This window comes from Nilaparvata lugens, chromosome 13, assembly GCF_014356525.2.
Source record: "Nilaparvata lugens isolate BPH chromosome 13, ASM1435652v1, whole genome shotgun sequence".
In the NCBI taxonomy this organism is placed as follows: Eukaryota; Metazoa; Arthropoda; class Insecta; order Hemiptera; family Delphacidae; genus Nilaparvata; species Nilaparvata lugens.
This window is the reverse complement of record NC_052516.1, coordinates 11,361,358-11,388,643: the sequence shown is the minus strand read 5'-3', so window position 1 is coordinate 11,388,643 and position 27,286 is coordinate 11,361,358. Positions and strand designations below refer to the sequence as shown.

The 27,286-nt window shown below is 30.6% G+C and overlaps 1 protein-coding gene across 1 annotated transcript in view; it reads right to left on the bottom strand.

Annotated features, from left to right (window-relative positions):
- The window catches only part of LOC111058059, a 36,032-nt gene extending 13,472 nt beyond the window's left edge, over positions 1-22,560 (bottom strand). Inside the window, exons 1-7 of the mRNA XM_039439827.1 lie at positions 22,543-22,560; positions 18,782-18,816; positions 16,124-16,190; positions 15,413-15,458; positions 9,279-9,338; positions 5,726-5,821; positions 453-530 (exon numbers count right to left, since the gene is read on the bottom strand). Of these exons, the coding sequence (XP_039295761.1) occupies positions 453-530; positions 5,726-5,821; positions 9,279-9,338; positions 15,413-15,458; positions 16,124-16,190 (347 nt within the window). The 5' untranslated portion in view covers positions 18,782-18,816; positions 22,543-22,560. The remainder of the gene's footprint in view (positions 1-452; positions 531-5,725; positions 5,822-9,278; positions 9,339-15,412; positions 15,459-16,123; positions 16,191-18,781; positions 18,817-22,542) is intronic.
- Positions 22,561-27,286: the final 4,726 nt, after the last annotated feature.

The following is a 27,286-nucleotide window of genomic DNA, read 5'->3' as shown; positions in this document are numbered from 1 at the left end:
AAACATACTCCCATCTCTGATAAACAAAATAAACTGAATTCAATTCAATTTATTTGCCATATATACAAGATTTTTACAATTACAAATTCACATAATAATTGAGTACATCATACAGAAATTCAGAATATACTCTATTCTAGAAATAATAAAAATAAATTAGATATAACATAACTGAAATCCCAGTTGTACTCATTTTACCGGCAGTAATTGCTAGCAGAGACACGTGTCTGATCGCTAGCAATGAGTTCAGTTCAAATCATTGAAAGATTTTTTCTTATTTTTTCTTCTTGATTGAAACACAAAAAAAGAACTTTGTTGAAATTCACAAAATCACAATTTTATTTTATCACAATCTTACAAATGATAATGAATTTATTTTAATTAATCAACAAATCAAGTAGCAATATTGAAATACTTCTATCAAAATGTATTGATGAATAAATAATACATACTTGGGTCGCCGTCTCTTCTGTGGAGTTGGACGTCCTTGGAGAGAGAGCACAGTCTCATTATAATTAATGGGTCTTTTCCTGAAAAATAAAAAAATCGTTGTTTGTTATCCATCTTGTTTTACTGGAATTATTACAATTGTATTTTAAGATAATGAAGGTTATGATTTTATTATTGAGAAAATTTATTGATGTGGTGAAAATCAGTGATTTGATATTGTTTATTAGTATTGATTGCATGAATATAACTTTAAAGTGAAAAAACAGTCACATTCTTTGGTGAGCGAAGAAAGTTTCGTGCTGGTGTTGCACATTCTCAAGCCAAACAGAAACTAAAGTAGGTATTTAAGGCTGTGCAAAAGCTAAGAATCAACTTTCTACTGGTGATATTTTTAAGGTTTTTCGATTTGTTACTATTAAGCAATCAAAATGAAAAAGTTTTCTCAGGAAATAGTTATTTGTGCAACTAGTGCGCAAAGTGACAGTTTGCTGCACCGAAAGAAACGTTTACGCCCGAGCCGTAGGCGAGGGCGGAATGGTTTGTTGAGTGCAGCAGAGGAACTTTGCGCACGTATTTCACATTAAGTTTTTCCTACAGTTACCATTGGATATGAAAAGTGGGTAATTATGGGTAAAATTCCCTGAAATAATGAATCAAATGTTTTTCTGTGTAATTTTATTATTAATAAAAACCTCAATTTATTGTCAAATTGAATAATAATGTATGTGTGTTTGAATGGCGGGGGGGCGGAAACTTATCGGTTCCAAGGACAAATTGGATATTGATAAGAAAATGAGTAAATTCTAATCAATATGTGGCAACATCAACATGATGCTGTCATCCACCGGCTCAATATTCCTATAAAGTGCACCACACTATACCACAGTTACCAACTTCATTTTGATTTTGCTGCACTGGTGCTCCATTTAACCTACTAACTATTTTGCGTTGCCAAATCTGGAGTACGCAAAGTACTCACTTTGCGCACTAGTGCGGAAAAGTGATTCTTTGGGGCCTGCAATCAGTACACAAATGGTTACTTTTCAAGGTATCTGTAGGAAAACATTTTTTTTCCGATCATTACTTTTTGACCGAGCGAAGTGAGGTCCAAGATTCAAGTCAACGGTTTGGCATTCCTCTCAATGTTTAAATGTTTATATGTTGCGATTAACGGCAAAACGCGGTAATAGATTTTCATGAAATTTGACAAGTACGTTCCTTTTTAATTGCGCGTCGACGTATATACAAGGTTTTTTGAAATTTCGCATTTCAAGGATAATATAAAAGGAAAAAGGAGCCTCCTTCACACGCCAATATTAGAGTAGAAATCAGACTATAGAATAAATTATTCATCATAAATCAGCTGACAATTGATTACACAGATGTGTGGAGAAGCCAAGTCTATTGCTGTATTTCCATAAGGTCTATATAGTTTCAATCAGGTACTTGTGGATGAGAATACTGCGTGAGATCTACTGTTCACAGAACTACTAGTTTAAAGTTTTTTATAATAAAGGGTACTACTAGTAGTTTTGTGAACAGTAGACCTCACGCAGTTTTCTCATCCACAAGTACCTGATTGAAACTATAGACCTTAGGAAATACAGCAATCAATTACACAAAAAATCACTTAGGAAATACATCAATTGACTGGCTTCTCCACACATCTGTGTAATCACTTGTCAGCTGATTTATGATGAATAATTCTATAGTCTGATTTTTACTCTAATATAGGCGTATGAAGGAGGCTCCTTTTCCTCTTATATTCCTTGAAATGCCAAATTTTCAAAACCTTGTATATACGTCGACGCGCAATAAAAAAAGGAACACACCTGTCAAATTTTATGAAAATCTATTACCGCGTTTCGCCGTAAATGCGCAACATATAAACATTTTAACATTAAGAGAAATGCCAAACCGTCGACTTGAATCTTAGACATCACTTTGCTCGGTCAACAAGTTTTCATATTGTTTTTATTAATTTGTACAAAAGTAGCCCATATAAGTTCACAGAACTGCTAGTGCTAGTTTAGATATGAGCGCCTAAAGTTTAAATTTTTGGGACAGAACATTTCAAATTCGGTGAGATAAATCCATGAGATTTGGAGGATAGATTCATCATGATATTGTTGATCTAGTAAAACAAAAATTCTCTGAAAATATAAATTTTCAAGAAAATTATCCAATTTACCAAAAATGACCAAAATCAACGCAACTAAAAGTTATTTTGTTATAAATAAAAGTTGATCATAAATCATAAGATCAAAATGATTCAACAAAAATTATTGGAAATCACAAAAATGCTGTAATGTTTCACAGTCATCTATTGTAATGATATTTTTATAAATAAAATAACTAAAAAACAAGATTATAAAACCATAGAGAAACAATAGCGAAAGTAGATATCCCATGGTATAGGGCGTTTATGGGCAACTTATACTGTTATCTCAAGCCGATAGCTGACGATTATTGTTGATTTTACTGTTTTGTTGGGGTGAGAGTGAATGAATGGCACAATATGAGAGACTACCAGCGTCATAAAGCTTCACGGGAAAGAACTACGTGGATTATCGGCTCGAGATAACAGTGTAAGTTGTGACAAACGTCCTATACCATGGGATATCTACTTATGCTATTATTTCTCTATGATTTTTATTTATTTGATATTTATTTGATATATATTTATATGATATTTATTTCTATCTAAACTCACACTACTCAATTAATTCATTCATAAAATGAGGCGATTCATTCATTCCGAACAATGAATGGTCGGTCGGTCTATCCATCATCATAACTTGTATGAGGAGCTTAGGATAAAGAAACTGTATAGTGTGGTTCACGTTATAATGGCAGTATTTGAATTAAATTGGTGTTGCTATCCTTGTCAATCATTCAACAAAGCAGATAGCACTATCCTTTTCTAGCTCTGCAACGTTGCCGGATCATTTGAAACAATGTATCTTTCAACATGTAAAAAATTGTAATCTTTTCAACATGTAATGTAATCTTTCAACAATGTATTAATATAATTCAATAGCGAAATAAATTAAATCTCAATATTAAAAATGTTCATCTATTTTACAATACATGACGAACTGCAAGTGTTAATGAATATTAGTCTAATAAGTCTCTAGTGTCCTTAAAAATGGTTCAAAAAAACCATTAAATAAAAGTGTATTATTTGATCCTTAAAAAATATATTTCCTCGACGAATTAACAAGAATGAAATAGTTGATATCACATCAGATATACCGGTATCGGCTATCCTATATAGAAGGCAGTGGCAAGACAGGGAATCGGCAAAGGCTGTTCTCCTATCTCTCTGCACTGCCATTAGAAAGTGGACCTTAATATACAGAGTAAGTCATATATGAAATAGTTGATATCACATCAGATATACCGGTATCGGCCATCCTCTATAGAAGGCAGTGGCAAGACAGGGAATCGGCAAAGGCTGTTCTCCTATCTTCTGCACTGCCATTAGAAAGTGTACCTTAATATACAGAGTAAGTCATATGTATGGGAACCCTTCAATAAGTTGGAGACTGTTGTAGATATAATACTGTAACTTCCAGGGTGAGTTATTGGTCAATACTCTACCTTTTGACGTACAACTGAATTTCAACCGCTCATAAGGGGGTGACTTATAAGACATATAAGGGGCTGACATAAGGGGGTAACACCCATTGTGTGGTACATCATTTTATAGGCCTTTTCAAAACGAGAAAAATGGCATAAATAAAATTGTTCTAAGATACTTTTATCCAAAATGACGGCTGATCGAAATTTATCAATTATTTCTTTAAAAACTAAAACTTCAAATTTTGGATACAAGTATAGAGCATTTTATTGATGTCATCTTTCTTTTTTAGAAAGGCCTTGAAAATGATGTACCACACAATGGGTGTTGACATTTATGATATTTGAGTTTCAACCCTTCATTTCCTTAAAAACTAAAATTTTAATCAGCCGCCATTTTGGATAAAAGTATCCCAGAACAGTTTTATTCATGTCATTTTTCTCGTTTTGAAAAAGCCTTTAAAATGATGTACCACACAATGGGTGTTTACATTTAATATTCGAGTTGCAACAACCCCTAAGTCACCCCCTTATGAGCGGTTGAAATTCAGTTGTACGTCAAAAGTTAGAGTATTTGACCAATAACTCAAGGTCCCGGCCTATGATATTGCAACGTCGCAGTGTAGGCCTAGAATCTAATACATGATTGGAGAAAAAGATCAGCTGGTATTTTTTTCAATCTTTTTCACCAATCATGTATTGGATTCTAGGCCTACCCTGCGACGTTGCAATATCGTAGACCGGGGCCTTTTGTATAAGAGGTGGCTATGATACAAGTATCATAGAACATTCTAATTGATGTTATCTTTCTTGTTTCGAAAAGACATTCAAATTGATGTTCCACACAATGAGTGTTACATTTTAAATATTCGTGATACAACCCCCAAATCTCACCCCCTTATGACGGGTTGAAATTCAATTGCGCGTCAAATCGTAGAGCATTTAACTAATAACTTATCCTGAAACTTATCCTGATATAATACTGTAAAGCTGCGTTTACACCAAAATTATTGACAAAATATTAATAACTTGATCCTTATAGATCCTATTAGATTGAACGGAACTTGACAAACACATATGTTCATCATGTGTATAATAAGTTATATGAATCTATAAGGATCAAGTTATCAAAATTTTGTTAATAACTTTGGTGTAATAGCAGCTTTACAGTATTATATCGTAGAGAAACAATAGCGTAAGTAGATATTCCATGGTATAGGGCGTTTATGTCGCAACTTTTACTGTTACCTCAAGCTGACTACTGTTGATTATTGTCGAATTTTACTGTTTTGTTGGGGTGAGAGTGTATGAAAGACACAATATGAGAGACTACCAGTGTCACATAGCTTCACAGGAAAGAACTACGTGGAATATCGGCTTGAGATAACAGTAAAAGTTGCGACATAAACGCCCTGTACCATGGGATATCTACTCAAGCTATTGTTTCTCTATGATTATATCTACTGCTGTCTCCAACTTATTGAAGGGTTCCCATACATATGACTCACTCTGTATAGTATAATAATCAAACTTTGAAAGGAGCAACAGTTGTGGGCTGATCAGAACTGCTAATCATTCTAATGAATTATAAATAATGAAAGAATAAATGAATTAATTGATAAATTAATAAGTTAATTAATTAATGAATTATAAATTAATAAATAATTTAATTAATAAATTAATATATACTCACGCAGCTAAGCGAGCCGACCGCCTGAGCTCTGGTTGAGTGGCTGGTAGAGTTCCGGCTGAGTTGAGTTCTGGTTGAGTTCTGGCTGGGGTTGGTTCACTAAATTTTGAAACAAAATTGAAAAATTATTCACTTAAAAATTATGCATTTATTGGACTAAGTAAACTTATTCAAGCATATCTGGGACCCAATACAAATACACTTTCAAAAAGAAAAGAAAAATCATTGTTCAGCACCAGAGTTGAACACTGGAATAGTGGAACACTGGAACACTGAACAAAAAGAATAGAAAAATCATTGTTCAGCACCAGAGTTGAACACTGGAATAGTGGAACACTGAACAAAAAGAATAGAAAAATCATTGTTCAGCACCAGAGTTGAACACACTTATCTAAAGATGCGTAGAAAGGTGCCGCGAACCCTTAGCAATTCACTTTTAATCAGCTGATGCCAAGCTTTTAATATCTGTGAGGTGCGTACAGATATAGTCAGCTGATTAAAAGTGAATTGCCCATGTTCGCGGCGCGTATATCTGTACGCACCTTAATCGAATATTTGTCTATAGTGAAGCCCACGTTATAATGGCGTTATCATTCAATCAACAATGGTGTTGCTATCCTTGTCTATCATTCGACAAAGCAGATAGGGCAATCCTATTCTAGCTCTGCAAATTTGCCATTTCGTTTTATTAGTAATGCAGAAATATAACTGATTAACAATTTCATTGAAATTCGATTATTTAGTCTTTGGAAAATATATTTTATTATAAAATATAATTCAACAATTAAATTTAAATTCGATTATTCAATCATTGAAAAATAGATTTTATTATAAAATATAATTTGAACAATTATGAACAGTCAATATTACATCAGATAAACCGGTATCAGAGCTATTCTAATAGGGCAGACGTGGGGCAGAGAATCGACAACGCTGTTGTTCTTTCTCTCTCCATAACGTGGAGCTCACTATATCTAGTCAGAATTGGAGAATTCCCTGTTCTTCTAATCAGATATTTCACTATCAAAATAAAATTGACTTATTTGAAAATTAAAGCTATACTGGAACGGGATATTACAAAAGGATTTCGACATGAAAAAACATTAATATGACATGAAATTTCATGAATAAACACAATTGAACTCATTAATATGACATGAAATTTCATGATTAAACATACGGTTGAACTGAAGGTTATTGAAATCATTCATGGAGGTGAAATTGAACAAAACGCAACATGAGTAGCCTAGAACTTCCATGAGTAAATATATGCTTGTTGCCTCAGGTTATCAAGATAATAATCATAATATGATTAAATTATAATTATTTTCTACAGTTAACAGATTTTCATCACAACTAGATATGAATATATGGATATAAAGTATAAAAGTTTTAATAGATTTAGAGTTTTAAAAGATTTACATAGTAAAAGTTTTTTTTAAATATACAAATTATTATGAACTGAATGAAATAGATTTGCATTATTTAGAAGGATCTTTGGTGACATTTCCATAGAATTGTCAGAATTTTATGAATGGAAAACTATACTGTAAAACATATACATAGTAAAAGTTTTTTTTAAATATACAAATTATTATGAACTGAATGAAATAGATTTGCATTATTTAGAAGGATCTTTAGTGACATTTCCATAGAATTGTCAGAAATTTATGAATGGAAAACAGTGGAATTGGAATCGATTATCTTTCAACCATGAAGAATTAATTACATTATTTTATATAAATTATATTATTTTATTCCAGACACAACACTAGTTTATTCATCTCATTATTAAGTGTCAAAATGAAGTATTTAGCGGAAAACAAATACCTACCTATTAATTAAATAAGCTGATAGAGGTATATACTGTATTTCATTTCCATAGAATTGTCAGAATTTTATAAATGGAAAACAGTGGAATTGGAATCGATTATCTTTCAACCATGAAGAATTAATTACATTATTTTATATAAATTAGGCCTATATTATTTTATTCCAGACACAACACTAGTTTATTTATCTCATAAAGTGTCGAAATGAAGTATTTTGCGGAAAACAAATATGTACCAATTAAATAAGCAAATAGAGGTATATACTGCATTTCATTTGTCGGGAGAATATATTTTTCAATGATTTAATGCAAAATTCATAAATAATTTGTTTATATATTGTTTTTCAACTTGAAAATGACCGATGTTCGAAACTAGTCGTTAAAATATTTCAAAGTTTTTAATAAAGGGTACTACAAGTTTTTTTAATTATATATTATTTGGAATTAACAGTTTAAAATATATTTCACTCAAGGTTTGGCCAACAATCAAGAAATATATAATCGTGAGTTTTAGAAACTTTGAAGTTTTATAGTTTAAAATATATTTCACTCAAGGTCTGGCCAATAATCATGAAATATCCGATCGAGAATTCTAGAGAAACTTTAGAGTTAAAACTTAGAAAAGTTTTAGAACTCTAATTGAAGCAGGTATATATTGTAGTTCCTAGATAATCTGAAGAACTTACCAATTTGTTGAAACAGTAGAAGGGATATGGTATAACTTGCGCTAGCTGGTTAGATATTTGGGCTAATTGTAACTAATATTGGAAATCGGAAAAGAAAAATATTAGAAGGTAACTGGGATACAGTAGTAATTCAAGCGGTCTCAGATTCATAACTGACCAAGAAAAGATGAGCATCAACTTGAAGATTCCACAATCTCATCTCGTTGATAAGAATTTATCATTAATTGATAAAATGATACAATAATAACGTGGAGATCTCTACTATAGGAATACTTTTGTAAGTAGGCCTACAATAGCAACTGAAACTGAATTAAAAATTTCTCCGAAAATAAATTATAATCTTATGAGCTACTCCAGCCTAAAAAAAAGCTAGTGAGGTCCACGTTATAATGGCAGTGGAGAAAGATAGGAGAAAAACGCTGCCGATCCTCTCTGTTTAGTCAATAGACGGTTGCTGATACAGGTTTATTGATGTAATATTAACTGTTCATTCTCGTTTAAAATAATCAGTTATATTTTATTAAGCAAGAAATTATATTTTTCTTGAATTTACATAATGAAGATGAAATATTTTGTCAATTAGTTATTAATTCTACATTTTAAAAGACGAACTGACAACAGAGCAAAGCGAGAAAGAGATAGCGCTATCCGCTTTGTTGAATGATAGACAAGGGTAGCAATACCATTGCTAATCAAACACCGCCATTAAAACGTGGACCTCACTATAGCATTGCCAGATTGAATATTTATTATTTATATAAATTCATATACAAATGCATACAACTTCTAGATAAGTATATGCGAATGATAAAATATGCGAACATTTTTCTCGTTGAGGAATAAAGGTGCACCATTTTCAAATTTTTAAAATTTACTCAAAATGTAGGGCTAAAAAAAAATTAGTGCTACTTATTTTCATCAAGAAAATAGCATTATAAATGCATTATATTACAAATCTATATAAAATACTAGATTAAAAACACAAATTAAAATTGAAAGGTTACTATAAAGCTATTTTATAGAGATATATTCAACTTACTCTGATCTCTGCCTTTTTTGTGGGGGAAGAGGAACTTCTTCCTCACGGGGACGCTTTTGTCTGCAAAACAAGAAATATCAAGAGATAAAATATCAGGCCCGGATAGATGATATACAAGAATATATTCATGATATAAAGATGATATACAAGTATGAGGCCCGGTTGCACAAAAGCCGGTTGAATTTTAATCAAGATTAAATGCGACGAGAACCAATCAGAGGGTTTTTTTTTTGAAAGGAAGCTCATCTGATTGTGCGCTCTTGGAATTAATCACGATTAAAAATTCAACTGGCATTTGGGCTAACGGTTACACTAAGGCCGGTAAAATTTCAACCGTTATCAATTTCTCGAGAACCAATCAGAAGTGTTTTTGAAAAGACGGCTTCTCTGATTGGTTGTCGTGGAATTAATCACTTTTTTGCAACTTTTGTGCAACTTTGTATTATATATAAGAACACATGTACACTGCACAGTTCGACCTCAGAAATCAAGTATTTATTCATTTATTATTCACTATTAACTTGAGGACAAAGAAACAGACTACAGTCCAAAACTTCTTATCATCCCAATTTTATTGAATAAATTGTCAAAATAAAGGTTATGTGCGACTTTTCAATTCTTCACTTTGTGGAAAAAGATGTATTGAATTTGATTATTAGATATCTATGCTATCTTTTCTCGGAAATAAAGTATTTATTCATTTATTATTCACTATTAACTTGAGGACAAAGAAACAGACTACAGTCCAACACTTCTTTTTATCCTAATTTCATAAAATAAATTGTCCAAATAAAGGTAAAGTGGGACTTTTAAATTCTTCGCGAATTGCCAGATTGAAAATTTATTATTTATATAAATTCATATACAAATGCATACAACTTCTAGATGAGTATATGCAAATGATAAAATATGCGAACATTTTTCTCGTTGAGGAATAAAGGTGCACCATTTTCAAATTTTTATAATTTACTCAAAATGTAGGGCTGAAAAAAATTGAGTGCTACTTATTTTCATTTAGAAAATAGCATTATAAATGCATTATATTACAAATTTATATAAAATACTAGATTAAAAACACAAATTAAAATTGAAAGGTTACTATAAAGCTATTTTATAGAGATTTCAACTTACTCTGATCTTTGCCTTTTTTGTGGGGGAAGAGGAACTTCTTCCTGACGGGGACGCTTTTGTCTGCAAAACAAGAAATATCATGAGATAAAATATGAGGCCTGGATAGATGATATACAAGAATATTTGTACAAGAATATAAGATACAAGAATATATTCATGATATAAAGATGATATACAAGTATGAGGCCCGGTTGCACAAAAGCCGGTTGAATTTTAATCAAGATTAAATGCGACGAGAACCAATCAGAAGTGTTTTTGAAAAGACGGCTTATCTGATTGGTTGTCGTGGAATTAATCACTTTTTTGCAACTTTTGTGCAACTTTGTATTATATATAAGAACACATGTACACTGCACAGTTCGACCTCAGAAATAAAGTATTTATTCATTTATTATTCACTATTAACTTGAGGACAAAGAAACAGACTACAGTCCAACACTTCTTTTTATCCTAATTTCATAAAATAAATTGTCCAAATAAAGGTAAAGTGGGACTTTTAAATTCTTCGCGAATTTCCACATTGAAACAAAACACTACATACATTTTTATTTTTAATTTAAAAGCTCAAGCTTAATTTAGCAGCATGGAGAAAATCTAGTGCAGTTCCAGAAAAAAATATAAAAATAATTCTAGCAATCCGTTGTCACGATTGATAAAGACGAGTTTGATCTCATAAAACACACTTTTTTCTATGTATTTAATATAGACATGATATATAATATAGACTAGATATTATTTCATAATATAGACTATATTATTTAATATATATAATATAGACTAGATATTATTTCATAATATAGACTATATTATTTAATATATATAATATAGACTAGATATTATTTCATAATATAGACTATAATATTAAACACGACATGCATTCAAATTAGTTGTCGTGTCTATTTGACTGCATGTCGTGTTTAAATACACAGAAAAAAGTGTGTTAATACATAGCAGCTCGGAATGGATCAAGAAACAATCACCTTTAAATAAGAAAAATTATTGTCTTTTTTCTGTAGGGCTACTTCTAATATAAATAAAACATAATATCAGTACCCTTATAAATTATTTTATCACAAGATGATTCTGACATTATTACCATTTTGAAGTCAGATTTCAGACTTGAAAATGACATGAATGTCCGAAACATGCTGTGATAAAATAATTTAGAAGGGTACTGAGATTTGTGTTTTGTTTTTAAGAAAAATTATGTCTACTTTTTATAAAAATAGTAGTGAAAATGTAGCCAAGTACAAACGACACAACATGAAAAAAATTCAAATTCATTTGATGCATCAGAAAGGAACAATCTAGAACTAATTGATTGCACCAGTAGCCTTCTATTTCAAATTAATAATAATGCACACTAATATCATTTCATAGAGAAAATATAGCAAAGGAAGTTATCTCATGGTATGTTTAAAATGGTATGTTCATTATAGCATAAGAAGGTATGCCATGGTATAGGGTGTTTATGTTTCAAATTTCACTGTTAACTCAAGCCGATAGTCCTAGTAGTTGTTTTTGGTGAAGTTATGTGACGCTGGTAGTCTCTCATACAGTGCCTTTCTTACACTCTAACACACTAATAATGGACAGTCGTCGACTTGAGTTAACAAGAAATCTGTTTGAAATTTGAAACATAAAAGACCACCTATATATCATGGGATATCTTCTTATGCTTGTAGTCAAAGAAACACACCTGCCCAAAAAATATATTGTACTATGTGTGAACATAATAATCCTCATGTTCCAGTTTTCAAATTTTAATGATTAAAAAATTAATTTTTATGATAGAGATGGAATATTTTGTAGATTATATACATACATTCTTAGAAAACTATCTTGAAGCAGTGCAGAGTTGGTAGTGGCCGGTTTATTGATGTGTAAGCGGAGGGGGGATTTGTTTCTTCTCCTTCTTTTATATTTACCAAAATTATGCTAACAAATCTCTTTTTGAATCCTTGATTGGTTGGGAGCTTTTAGTGGATTCGTTCATTCAAATGCACATATCATCTTCATCATCTAATTGTCACCTATTTTAGCAACTAGCAACTACGAGCCAGGAACTTCAATGAAAAATACTAATAAAATTCAACTTCAGGTTTATTGAACTCTAAATAGGTAGAACGAATTAATAAAACTCAGGTAACATGTCAAATTTTCAAACAGAACAAAGTTATTCAGCAATCGATTCAGGTCAAGAAGACATACTTAATTTTTAATCTATACATTTTGGGAACCTGCTAACTTGCTGTATTTGAATTTGGGCCTCGGTCATTCTATGAAATTAAATTATGAGCTTAATAAGAAAAACAACAAAAGTTCGGCACTCACCATTTTAACAATATTCAAACTTGGACTCTTCAGAAACACTCACATACGCTTTAATAAAACTCACTATACTTGAACTCACACGCACAAATAAATTCCTGATTCTACTCCTACTAACTCTATAAAATTTTGTTTCCTATTCAACTAGATAAAAATTACTGATAACTGAAAACATAACAATTTGTCCCTCTGAATGGGAAATGGGCCCATTCAGAGGACCGAGGCTCGCACACCGTTACATGTTTTCCCAGTTACGTCTCAATTCAAACTGTGGCCCTTTCACTGAAAATTATTCCCCCTCCACGAGCGTTGAGCATAACTTCCAGTGGAAAAGCCAAAGCTGCAAAAAGGTCAATGCTCGTACAACTCTCAAATACAGTGGCTTTTACGACATGAAATTGAAACTGCATTTGAAAAATGCAAGAAAATTGCTTTAATTTCGACAACTAAGCAACAAGTTAGCAAATTCAAACAAGACAGTCAATTTTCACACTAAAAATTCAGGGTTCGACATACAGTTAGAATCAAAGTTCATTTCAGTTCAAAAACCTGAAAAATAATATAAGATACACAAAAACAACTACAATAATACCCACTCAATATTCATACTATTACAGATGTAATTTTAACTGTTCATTCTCGTTTAAAATAATCAATTATATTTTATCAAGCAAGAAATTATATTTTTCAATGATTTCATAATGAATTTTCATAATGAAGATGAAATATTTTGTTAATTAATTATTGATTCTACATTGTTAAAAGACAATCTGGCAACAGAGCAAAGCGAGAAAGAGATCTGCTTTGAGGGATGATAGACAAGGATAGCAACTCCAATGTCAATCAAATACGGTCATCGTAACGTGGACCTCACTTGAATGATTGTATTTTAAATATAGTCTCTCTTCACAACCTTCCAAATCTTCTTCTTATCCTCCCTTATCAAAAAATCCTCTTTTCCCATTATTTTTTTACGTATCCTTCGTAAATGTCTCAGGTATGAATAATAATTATATAGTTCACAGTAGAGGTAAAAAGTTAAAAAATAGAATCAAATAGGAAAAATCGCATAAGAAAATATTACATGGCAAACTTAGTTTATGTTCCAAATTTCAGCCGATTTTCCGTCAACTCAAGTCGATCACTGTCTTCTACTGTCTATTATTACTGTTTTGTTGGGAGTGTAAGAGTGTGAGAACGGCACAGTATGAGAGACTACCAGCGTCACAAAGCCTCACCAAAAATCTGGTGTGGCGCACTCACACAACTTTCCTTGCCGTTATGAGAATTGATGACCTGACGCTAGTGTTCTCGCGCATCTTAAGTCTACTATTCGAAGATATGAGACAGCTGGTGATAAGACAATAAAGCTGGAGACACACGAGGTCTGCTATCTCTTCATAGTGAATGATTCAATAGAATCAACAGTTGCCAACAGTTTGCAGCCTATTTTCAATTTTAGATGAAAATGTTACTAAACATTAATTGTAAAGATTTTCATGCTCAATCTTTTCCACTTGAAATTTTTTGTTTAAACTGTATCTGAAGCTGATAATTGGGAAGCTAAAATCAAACTTTGCATAGATGGGGCGCAGCTCCTGAAATGTTTACAGATATGGGACTTGTGATAGTTGATAGAGCTTATCAATGACTACTTTAGGTATGAATTTGATCAAAATCGTTGGAGCTGTTTTCGAGAAAATCGCGAAAAACCCTGTTTTTGACAACTTTTTGCCATTTTAGCCGCCATCTTGAATTGCATTTGATTGAAATTGTTCGTGTCGGATCCTTATAGTGTAAGGACCTTGAGTTCCAAATTTCAAGTCATTCCGTTAATTGGGAGATGAGATATCGTGTACACAGACACACATACACACACACACACACACATACAGACCAATACCCAAAAACCACTTTTTTGGACTCAGGGACCTTGAAACGTATAGAAATTTAGAAATTGGGGTACCGTACCTTATTTTTTTCGGAAAGCAATACTTTCCTTACCTATGGTAATAGGGCAAGGAAAGTAATGAAACGTATAGAAAATATGAAATTAGGGTACCTTAAATTTTTTTGGAAAGCAATACTTTCCTTACCTATGGTAGTAGGGCAAGGAAAGTAAAAATAACTACTAGGACTATCGGCTTCAGTTAACAGTGACATTTGCAACATAAACGCCCTATACCATGGGATATCTTCTAATGTTATATTATTTTTCTCTATGTTATCACCATGGATGATACAGTATAACCAAAAAATGATACTGTATCAAAATACAGGATACAGTATCACCACACATGATTGAGTAATAACACAATACGATACTGAATGAAAAAGACTAAGAAATTTGCAGTACATAATTCGAATAAATAAAACTGTTAATAATTAATATTAAAATAAAACTGGTTTTAAAACTGAAAATAAACTTTTTTCATGTATTTTTCAAAGTGGGAAAAAATACATCTTTGTCAAAGTAGAGAAAAATACCAACTTTTTATTATGAAAAATACTCTTCAAATATTGCAGAATACAATAAAAATATTGCAAGAGATATTTTGTTGCAAATCAAGTATTGATAGCAAGCGGTTTAAAATCTCAACTCCCTAAAATTGGGACAAAGTCACCCCGGTTTACCGTATTGGTGAAAAGTAAAAATAAGAATATCTACTCACGCGTTCTCAAGAGCGCTGCAGGCTTCCAACAACTGCGCCGAAGATCCTGGAATTTAAAAAAAAAAATAAATATCTTGCACATAATTGGTATCTTGAAACTCGCCTTCTAAAATTCACATTACTCATCAATTCCAATCACAAATTCTATGAACATGTCTTCTCATAATATATATCACAAGTAGAAGTGAGTATCTTTGAAGTACCTTCGATGATCTGCAAATATCTTCAAAGTATCTTCAATAATGAGGTCCACGTTATAATGGCAGTGGAGAAAGATAGGAAAAACGTTGACGAACTCCTGTCTTGTCAATGCCTTCTATGGACGGTAGCTGATGCAGGTTTATTGATGTAATATCAACTGTTATTTCTAGTTTAAAAAAATCAATTATATTTAATCAAGCAAGAAATTATATTTTTCAATGATTTTATAATGAATTTACATAGTTACGATGAAATATTTTGTTAATTAATTATTATTCCTAAATTGGTAATAGACGATCATCTGGCAACAGAGCAAAGCAAGATAGAGATAGCGCTATCCGTTTTGTTGAATGATAGACGAGGAACGCAATACAATTGCTAATCAAACACTGCCATTATAATGTGGACCTCACTATAGTAATCAAATATCTGAACAAATGAGCTCAAATGAATTTATGCAGATAAGTAATAAAATATCAGCAAGACAAATAAGAGGAAGTGAATACTTACTCTGAAATGCCTCCCATCTCTCCTTTCTCTCCTTTTCCAGCTCAAGGAGTCTGTCGAGAGATCTCATCTGCAAAATCATAGAAATATTATCAATTAAATGAAATAAATTCGAGAAATAAATTAGTTAATAAAATAAATTAGTTGATAAAATAAATAATTATCGTCGGATACATGTTATAAAGTTTTCTTATTTATCACCCTCAGTTTTCGAGATTTATAGGTTTTTCTATACCATTCAAAAACGTCTATAACTAGAAAACTGTTAGTCAAAATCTAATTATAATAGACTTAAAACAGCCGAACATGTCAGATTCTACAGTACATGAAATTCACAAAAAAGAATGTCTAGTGAAATTTTCTTATATCAACCTTAGTTTTCGAGATTTATAAATTTTTCTTCTTCATTGAAAAACGTAAATACCTAGGGAAACTGTTAGTCAAAAATCCAATTTTATAATCGGTTTATAACAGCCGAGCACCTCAGATTCTACAGTACATGAAATTCACAAAAAGGAATGTCTAGTTAAATTTTCTTATATCTACCTCAGTTTTCGAGATTTATAGATTTTTCTATACCATTGAAAAACGTCAATAACTAGAAAACTATTAGTCTAAATCTAATTATAAGGATTTGGTTGGAAAGCAGTGGAAATTTCCAATAGGATTCATATAATTGTCTTTTTTTCTTTAGGGCTACTTTTGAATATAAATCTGAGAACCCTTTTTAAATTATTTCGTCACAAGTCAAATGACAAATGACTTGAAAATGGCATCAGTAGCCGAAACATGTCGTGACGAAATAATTTGAAAAGGTACTCAGATTTATGATTTATATTTATATAGGATTCATATAATCTGTTCCTTTGTGTTTCACGTTTTACAACTTTTTATGAGCGTTCAAACTGTTTGAAATTTAGCTTTGAACTCAACGAATGTTCTTGTAACAGCTTTGAGTGGTCATAAAATCTTCAAAAACGTCAAACAAATGAACAAATTATATGAATCTTATTGGAAATTTCTACTGCTTTCCAACCAAATCCTTATAATTAGATTTTGACTTAAAGTTTTCCAGTTATAGACGTTTTTGAATGGTATAGAAAAATGTATAAATCTCGAAAACTAAGGTTGATATAAGAAAATTTAACTAGACATTCCTTTTTGTGAATTTCATGTACTGTAAAATCTGAGGTGTTCAGCTGTTATAAGCGGATTATAATTAGATTTTTACTAACGGTTTTCCAGTTGACGTTTTTCAATGGTATAGAAAAATCTATAAATCTCGAATCTATGGTCATTGACTGTCATACCCATCGTGGGTTACACAGTACAGTATCAACATATTTAGACAAAATCATTCATACATGTTTTAGAATTAATTCTTAATCATTATAAAACAAAAAACTAAGAAACAGAGAAAACGAAAGACCTCTTGATTATGAGCAGTTAAAATTCATATCTTTAGCACTTTAACTACAGTATAAATATTTTTAAACCAGAAACGTTTCAACATTTTAAAATAAATTCTTGAACATTATAAAACAAAAAACTAAGAAACAGAGAAAAATGAAAGACCTCTTGATTATAAGCAGTTAAAATTCATCACTTTAGCACTTAAACTACAGTATAAATATTTTGAAACCAGAAACGTTTCAACATTTTAAAATAAACTCTAACATTATAAAACAGAAAAAAATAAGAAACAGAGAAAACGAAAGATGTCTCAAAAATAAGCAGTGAAAATGCATCCCTATGAAAATGCAACACACTGGAAAGCTGGGGTTACACCAAAGTTAATAACAAAATGTTTATAACTTAATCCTTTTAGATTCTATTAGATTGAGTGGAACTTTAACACATATGTTCATCATGTGTATAAGTTATGTTCAATCTGATAAAATTATAAGGATTGAGTTATAAACATTTTGTTAATAACTTTGGTGTAAACGCAGCTTTAGAAAAGTGGTTGAGACGACTTTAAATATGTTTCAATCATCAAGAAATGATGGATCATCAATCATCATTTCTACCGTTTCAATCATCATTTTGTTAATAACTTTGGTGTAAACGCAGCTTTAGAAAAGTGGTTGAGACGACTTTAAATATGTTTCAATCATCAAGAAATTATGAATCATCAATCATCATTTCAATCATCATTTTGTTAATAACTTTGGTGCAAACGCAGCTTTAGAAAAGTGGTTGAGACGATTTTTAAAAATATGTTTCAATCAAGAAGAAATTACTTTAAAGCAAAACTTAATGAAACAAATAATTTCTGGGTTAACTTATATAAAAAATATAACCAGATAGTGTTGAAGATACTAGTAACAGCTACACGGTGGATTTTCTGTGAAAATATTATAAGACATTCAAATTTTCAGAAAATACTAGATATTTTACTGTAAATAGTACGTGAAGGCGAACATTATGCAACCTGCAACACGCCCAAAAATCAGTTAGATTCACTTTAAAATTGTCAGCATTCACTGAATGACAGGCATCGATGTTATTCACGAGTAATACTGTCAGTAAAACTGTAGGTTTTCGAATAATCTGGTCTGTGATTCATCTACACTTCAATTTCAAATTTAAAAAAATTGCAGAATTCAGAAAATAAATTAAGTTTAAATAAGCAAAATTGTATAAAAAACTTCAACTTACTATTAATGGTGGTTTTTGTTGATGTTTTTGTAAATCTGAAAAAAAATGAATTTATATTTTACTATTCAAGTACAAACAAAACTGTGAATTCAATACAATAGAAACTCTAGTATAAAGCAACGTTGACCATTAAAGTTATTAACAAAATGTTAATCCTTATAGATTCTATTAGATTGAGTGGAACTTGACAAACACATAGTTTTCATCATGCGTATGATAAGTATGTAGTTATGTAGTTGTAGTTATGTTCAATCTAATAGAATCTATGAGGATTAAGTTATCAACATTTTAATAACTTTAGTGTAAACCCAGCTTAATTCAACCACGATCATCATTGGAGAGTATAGAATAAATTATTTGAATCAAGTTAACCTCAATATAATAAAGAAATCACTTCACTTTTTTGGGATACTTTATTCAAATTATCAAGAACAATATAGAACTTGTAGTATCCTTTTTATTTGAAACATTTTAAAACTTCAAGTGCCGGTTGCACAACAGCCGGTTAAATTTTAACCGTGATTAATTCCACGAGAACCAATCAGAGATGCTGTCTTTTCAAAAACGCCTTCTCTGATTGGTTCTCGTGAAATTAATCACGGTTAAAATTTAACCGGCTGTTGTGCAACCGGGCCTAAACAATTCAACGACTATTTTGACCATTTTCAAGTTAATTTTAAAGTAGGTCGAAACTAGTCGTTGAAATGTTTCAAAGTTTTAAATAAAAACTAAAAAGGGTACAAGTTTGATATTGTTTTCTATTAATCAAGACAATATTTTATTGAAGAGAAATAAAAACAATATAAAAACTTTGAAATATTTTTAATAAAAGGTACTACAAGTTTTTATATTATTTTTTAATTTGTAAAAAAGTAGCCCATATAAGTGAAATGTTTTAAATTGAAGAGCCATCAATATTAATAACAAAAGGATATACTGAACGAATATTGGAATAATACTTCTAAACACAAGATTGGAAGTACATTAAAACGAATTTGCAATGAATAGCAACAAATATTCAATTAGTAATTTGTTGGAAATAATTGAACGTTGTTCAAAGATTGGACTGAGAAAAATCAGGATGATAATCAAGTCGCACATAACCTTTATTTGGACAATATATTTAATGAAATTGGGATGAAAAGAAGTTTTGGACTGTAGTCTGTTTCTTTGTCCTTAAGTTGATTGTAAATGTAAATGATAAATTAATAAATGAATAATATGATTGAAAGAGAAGAATACTGGTTTATACAATTACCAACCAAAAACCCAACTCCAAAATGATCAACTTCCAACAACTAACTCCAGTAAAAAGAATATCATAATAATAATTAATAATTCAATTTAATAATAATATCTTTTTATAATAATATCATAATTTTGAATAAAAAAAGGTTATTGGAATATATATATATAGGCCTAGTTATTGGCACATGAAGTGTTATGTGTATCTTGAAAAAGTTTAAATATTACTATTCTTAAATGTTTTTTATATGTTTGACTAAGTTTATAAACGTAAATAAGTGTTTATTACGGACATAGTTTTATGTCAACTCTACGACAAGGACCAAGTCAGGTCCACTTTCTGACACAGTCTATCCAGTTATCTGGTCGTGACTAAGGAGAGAAGTATGAAGTATGAAGTAAGTATGTTATTTCACACAATTGAAATTATGTTTATAGGTTATGCACACAAAGTATGTAGGAACAAGAAATATTTTGATGAGAGTAATGGAATTTAAAAATATAAAATATGAAGAAAAAATATAAAAAAGATTAAAAAGATAAGTGTGGGCGAATTATTAAATGAGAACTGGAAAAGTAAACGTCTACAAAGTGCTGGGAAAGTCTAGGAAAATCTGAGTGGAAAAACATGCTCAAGTTTCAAAATTCTATACGGTATTCAAAATCTAAGTTTCAAAATAAGTGAAGTCAAATACAGTTGAAATCTATTGAAAATGCAGTAATATGGTTAGATCAAATAATAGTGCAATTTTACATTTAATAAAAAAATTAGGGTCAAGGGAATCATCAAAATTTGGGTAAATCAACAGAATACAATAGGTCATAAACTGTTTAAAAATTCAATAAATAATCATCATTGATATACAGAAAAATCAAAACTAGATTTAAATTGATAGATTATTTTATTTTGGATTTGGGTCAAATGGAAATTGATTTAAAGGAAAAATTAGAAAATTGTACTCTGTACAATAATACAAATTGTATAGGTTGGAATTTTTAAAACAAAGAAAATATTTTGATCAGCTTTCAATGATTACCAATAAAATTTTATACTGACAATATTATTCAACTAACAATATTTAATCAATATTCTGAGAGTCGAAAAGCTCTTTATAGAGTGCATTTACTTTTTTGCTAGTGTGATGAAAAACTTTAAATGAATTATATTTTTTTCTATCAACATTCTTCAATTTTGTTTAAGATTATAATTACCATTTTTTGGACTGAAAATTGGTTGAAATATTCGAAATCTTTTTACAATTTAATGAAGCTTCAATAACCAATTCGAAATTAACAAAATTTAAAAAAATCATTGCAGTTGACTTCAAATCTAACCAACAAAATTCTATTTGAAAAGAGTTTTTCATGAAAAAAGCATTATTTTCAATTTTTTACTTTTAGAATAGTGCACTTCACAATGAAACAAGGGGAAATCTCACTAAGAAACTTTCTTAATAGACTGCATCAAAAAAAATCTTATTAAAAACCAGTTCGAAAAACAATCAACTTTGAAAAAATAGAATTAAAAAGCCTAATTAAAATTATTCTACTTTCAGAATAATGCATTGTTTGATAAAACATACAAGAGGAAATCTAACAAAATAAATTTTAGAAAATTTAATTCATTCAAAGTTTTCATCACACTCAAAAAAGTAAAATGCACTTTGAGAGCTTTTCGACTCGCAGAATATTAAACTGCTCAACGAAACATACAAGGGAAATCTTAACAACTGACTAGAAAAAAAATCCAACATAGCCTAGTTCAAACAAAATTAATAAGAAAATTAAAATCCTCTAATTCTTTCTCAAGTGATGCATACAATAAGTACATCATCAAAAAGACAGGGAGAGAAAAATAAGGTAACCTTGTGCTATTCCTCTCCCAAATTTAGGTGAAGTTACATATAGTTTCAAATATTTCAAACAAAATTAATTGGAGATATGGAAATGTTTAGACTTGAAGAAACAAACACTGATCAAACAACGGGAAATCTAAGCAATTGACTTCCGATTTTCTCTAACACTTTACACTACTTCAACACGATTGATTCAAATAATAGAAATTTTTCTAATTCTAGAATAATGCACTGATACACTGATCCTTAATAAAACATACAAGAGAAATCTAAACAAATAGTTTGAGAATTTCATTTCAACTGACCAACTTCAAGCAAAATAAAATCAGGAAAATTAAAAATTTCCGACAGGATTGATTTGAAATTTGAATAAATTAAAGTTTTGCGAATTCTAGAATAATGCACCGATCAATGAAACTGATGAGGGGGAAGCCTAAACAAATAGCTTGAGATTTTTTTCAACTATCTAACTTCGAAATAAATTAGGAAAATTAAAAAATTCAGACACGATTGATTTTAATAAATTAAAGTTTTGCGAATTCTAGAATAATACACCGATCAATGAAACTGATGAGGGGGTAGTAGCTTTTAACACAATATATGAGAATATTACAATACCAGAATAAAGCAAGTTGAAATTAGAATGAAAATTTCACTTACCGCAAAAACGTGCTAGCAGAACTTGGACTGGAAGCAGAGTGGGACGCTCCGTTGCCGAGATTCACGAAGAAACCTCGGTATGTCAGGCTGGTACCATGGGAGGGAAATAAAATTTCCCTCGCCATACTCGATTGTGATTGGTTGCCGCTGGGAGAGAGACTATCGGAAAAGCAGGTAGCGGTGTCACCCATAGGTGGGGAGCGAAGCCTGTCTGGAAATTACGTCTGAAAAATTATGTTCGCTTGGGACAGAATTGTTCTAAATGAATATATATATAACTTACAAAATCCAATAAATTACGTTTGAAAAATTTCGTAGTTTTGGATTGATTTGTTCTAGATAATCAACCATACAGTACAGATATCGTTTAATTATACATTATACTGATGAACTGTTCAAATTTATAATGATTCTTGTATTATTTGTTTCTAATATAACTTTGAAATCCAATGATTAATAAACCAACTAACTCTTATTTTTAGTGCTACTGAATGTATAGTACTACTAAACGTAGTTTGGGCTGATTTGTTCAAAATAAATAATTAACCATACAGTACAGATATCGTTTAATTATACTGATGAACTGATGAACCGTTTAATTTTATAATGAGTCTAGTATTATTTGTATTTGATATAACTTTAAAATCCAATGAATAATAAACCAACTAAATCTTATTTTTAGTGCTACTGAATGTATAGTACTACTAAACGTAGTTTGGGCTGATTTGTTCAAAATAAATTAACCATACAGTACAGATATCGTTTAATTATACTGATGAACCGTTTTATTTTATAATGATTCTAGTATTATTTGTCTCTGATATAACTTTGAAATCCAATGAATAATAAACCAACTAACTCTTATTTTTAGTGCTACTGAATGTATAGTACTACTAAACGTAGTTTGATCTGATTTGTTCAAAATAAATTAACCATACAGTACAGATATCGTTTAATTATACTGATGAACCTTTCTATTTTATAATGATTCTTGTATTATTTGTCTCTGATATAACCTTAAAATCCAATGAATAATAAACCAACCAACTCTTATTTTCAGTGCTACTGAATGTATAGTACTTCTGAACGATTTGTTCAAAATAAATTAAGCAACAGTACAGATATCGTTTAATTAAACTGATGAACTGATGATGAACCGTTTAATTTAATAATGATTCTTGTATTATTTGTCTCTGATATAACTTTAAAATCCAATGAATAATAAACCAACTAACTCTTATTTTTAGTGCTACTGAATGTATAGTACTACTAAACATAGTTTGGGCTGATTTGTTCAAAATAAATTGACCATACAGTACAGATATCGTTTAAGTATACTGATGAACTGTTCAAATTTATAATGATTCTAGTATTATTTGTCTCTGATATAACTTTGAAATCCAATGATTAATAAACCAACCAACTCTTATTTTTAGTGCTACTGAATGTATAGTACTTCTGAACGTAGTTTTGGGCTGATTTGTTCAAAATAGATTAAGCAACAGTACAGATATCGTTTAATTATACTGATGATCCGTTTAATTTAATAATGATTCTTGTATTATTTGTCTCTGATATAACTTTAAAATCCAATGAATAATAAACCAACTAACTCTTATTTTCAGTGCTACTGAATGTATAGTACTACTAAACGTAGTTTGATCTGATTTGTTCAAAATAAATTAACCATACAGTACAGATATCGTTTAATTATACATTATACTGATGAACTGTTCAAATTTATAATGATTCTAGTATTATTTGTCTCTGATATAACTTTGAAATCCAATGAATAATAAACCCATTAAATCTTATTTTTAGTGCTACTGAATGTATAGTACTACTAAACGTAGTTTGGGCTGATTCGTTCAAAATAAATTGACCATACAGTACAGTACAGATATCGTTTAATTATACTGATGAACTGATGAACCGTTTAATTTTATACTGATTCTAGTATTATTTGTCTCTGATATGACTTATAAGATGCAATAATTAATAAACCAACTAACTGTTATTTCTAGGGCTACAAGATGTATTAAAACACAACCAAGAATATACCAATAACCTTTTTATTTCATGACAACTATAGTGAAGTCCAAGTTATAATGACATTGGTGAAAGATTGCAGACAGCGATGTCAATTCTTGCCTTGCCACTGCCTCCTATAGAGGATATAGACAGATATAATACTAATGATACTAATACTACTGATGATATAATACTATAATACTATAATATTATACTAATACTACTAATGATGTAATACTAATTATAGTTTATTCAACTAGAAAATATATTTCTCAATGATTAAGAAATAAGATGTTTCTTTATCGAAGATGTTTCTAAGACATTGGTCTGGATAGTTGCAGAGTTGGAAAATTATAACGATATCTGCTTTGTCTGCAGATAGACAAGGATAGCAACACCAATTATCCAGATGGTAGTTGTCGAGTGATATACGAGGATATCAGCATCAATTATCCAGATGCTCATTAATTTTTATGGAATACTTTTAATGAACACTGCCTTGCAATGTTCAAAGTATGCACAAAAATTCTGATGAGAAAATTTCCAACAGTTTCCTAATCAGGAAGCCGAGTATACCATTATACTTATACTTTTTTGAAAAATTCAAATATCTCGATTTTCACATTTTCTTGTAACAGCTTATTTATCACAGCCTCTTATGAGAATTTATTGCAAGTATAGTGATCAAAAATTGTTGAAGAATAATTTTTATTTATTAAAGTAAATTTATGAATTCAGGACTACTTTCTTGTATTTATAAAGAAACTAGTAACTTAGTTACGTTACAATTTGTATTCTTATTTTATTAATTTTAAAGGGTACTATATTTTTTATAAATACAGTAATTTCATTTACAATAGTCTCAAAATATTCACTGGTTTAATTCGCAGGTTAGAATATTATCGGACTGAATATTTCATTCAGATACTGAATCATTTTCATGTAAAACACTGTGTGTTGCATACACTGAGTTCAAGGTTGAATGCGGTAGACGTCTTCTGTGAACGAGAACAATCGTGTTTTGTAGGCATGTCGCGACATGTCTATTGCCACTGGAAGAAATCAATAAAATCTACAGTTGCAGCCATCACATTATCGCAATTATTCAATTTATTGATCAACGACCGAGAAATAATTCCAGAAATCAGACCTCCCATGTTAGTGTTTGTTGACAGAAACCAGCCGAGGTCCGCGTTATAATGACAGTATTTGATTAACAATGGTGTTGCTATCCTTGTCTATCATTCGACAAAGCAGATAGCACTGACCTTTTCTAGCTCCGCCACGTTGCCAAGTCTGTTTGTAGCAATGTAGAAATGTAATTGATCAAGGAAGACATCTTGCAACACTGTTCTACTATCTTTATACACTGTCATTTCAACGTGAACCTCACTATAGAAGAAAAACTATTAATAGAATGAAAACTAGATTCATTCATGCTTCTATCTACAGTAGATATGTCTATATACAGGAGATATATATCGTCGCCGGGCTCCAGTCGAGAACAATGTTGACACAGGTGGCTTTAATTGCTCGCTCTCTCTCCCACCGGCCTAATACAAAAATGAAAATTTGTTAAATTTTCGATTTTTGAATTTTTGAAAACGGTATGATAATCAGCTCGTCAACCTGATTACAAAACACTTTGAATTTTTCTTCTAGCACGAAAATTGAGCGTTCTTGAATTTTTTGATAACTGCCTCTGATAACACAAGATAACTTGAAAATTGAGATATTTGAATTTTTAAAAAAGTACAATGATCTACTCACTCCCCTGATTACGAAACAGTTGGAATTTTTCAGCTATCACAAAAATTGAGAGAGTTTAGTTTTCTAGTACAGCTGCACCAATAAATTACTGTATGCTAAGCCAACAATCTGTTTCACTTTCAACTGGCAGTATTGCAGCACGAGTTCCTACATGAGTGACTCTTCATTTCCCATTTAACCCATGCTGAACGTTATAAGTCAGTTTCAGAGCAGAGACAAACGTTGAAAGGCATTTCTATAGACGTTGATTTTTCATGTTTACTCTAGAAGAGCCATGCCAATTAAATTATTATTATTTCTCGATCGACAGTTTGTTGCAGTGACCATATAGCTTTTATTATGTGGTCGCTGGTTTGTTGCTCTCACGCTCTCTCACTCATTCACTCACTGATTCCTAGTCTTTCTCTCACTCACTTACTCACTCATTCACATTCTTACACACACACACACACAGGCTCTCTTCTGTTCTCTTCACTCCTTCACAATATCCTTTATTCTTTCTCACACACTCTCTCATTCACTCACTGATTCAAACTCTTTCTCTCGCTCCATCTCTTTAACTCACTCACAAAATTTTTACTCTCTCTTTAGCTCTTTTACAAAATTTACATTTATAAATAAATCCTTAGTTTAATTAATCAAATTAACGTTTTGGTAGAGAGTTAGTGGGGAGGATATTTTTAATATTCTTTCCGAAGAATGGACATTGATATGTCCAAAGCTCCGCCAATTTATGTAGATGCATAACAATATAATTATCTATACTTATTATATTACAAATTACTTTTTCATATCATATACAGTTCAATAATTATTTTCTTAGCCTATATTATGTAAATTCATCTATAATTTTGCTGTATTGTAAGCTATTGTATATAAGTGTATAAGCCGGTATATATTGTAATCTACATAAATAAAGTACTCAATCAATCAATCAATCACA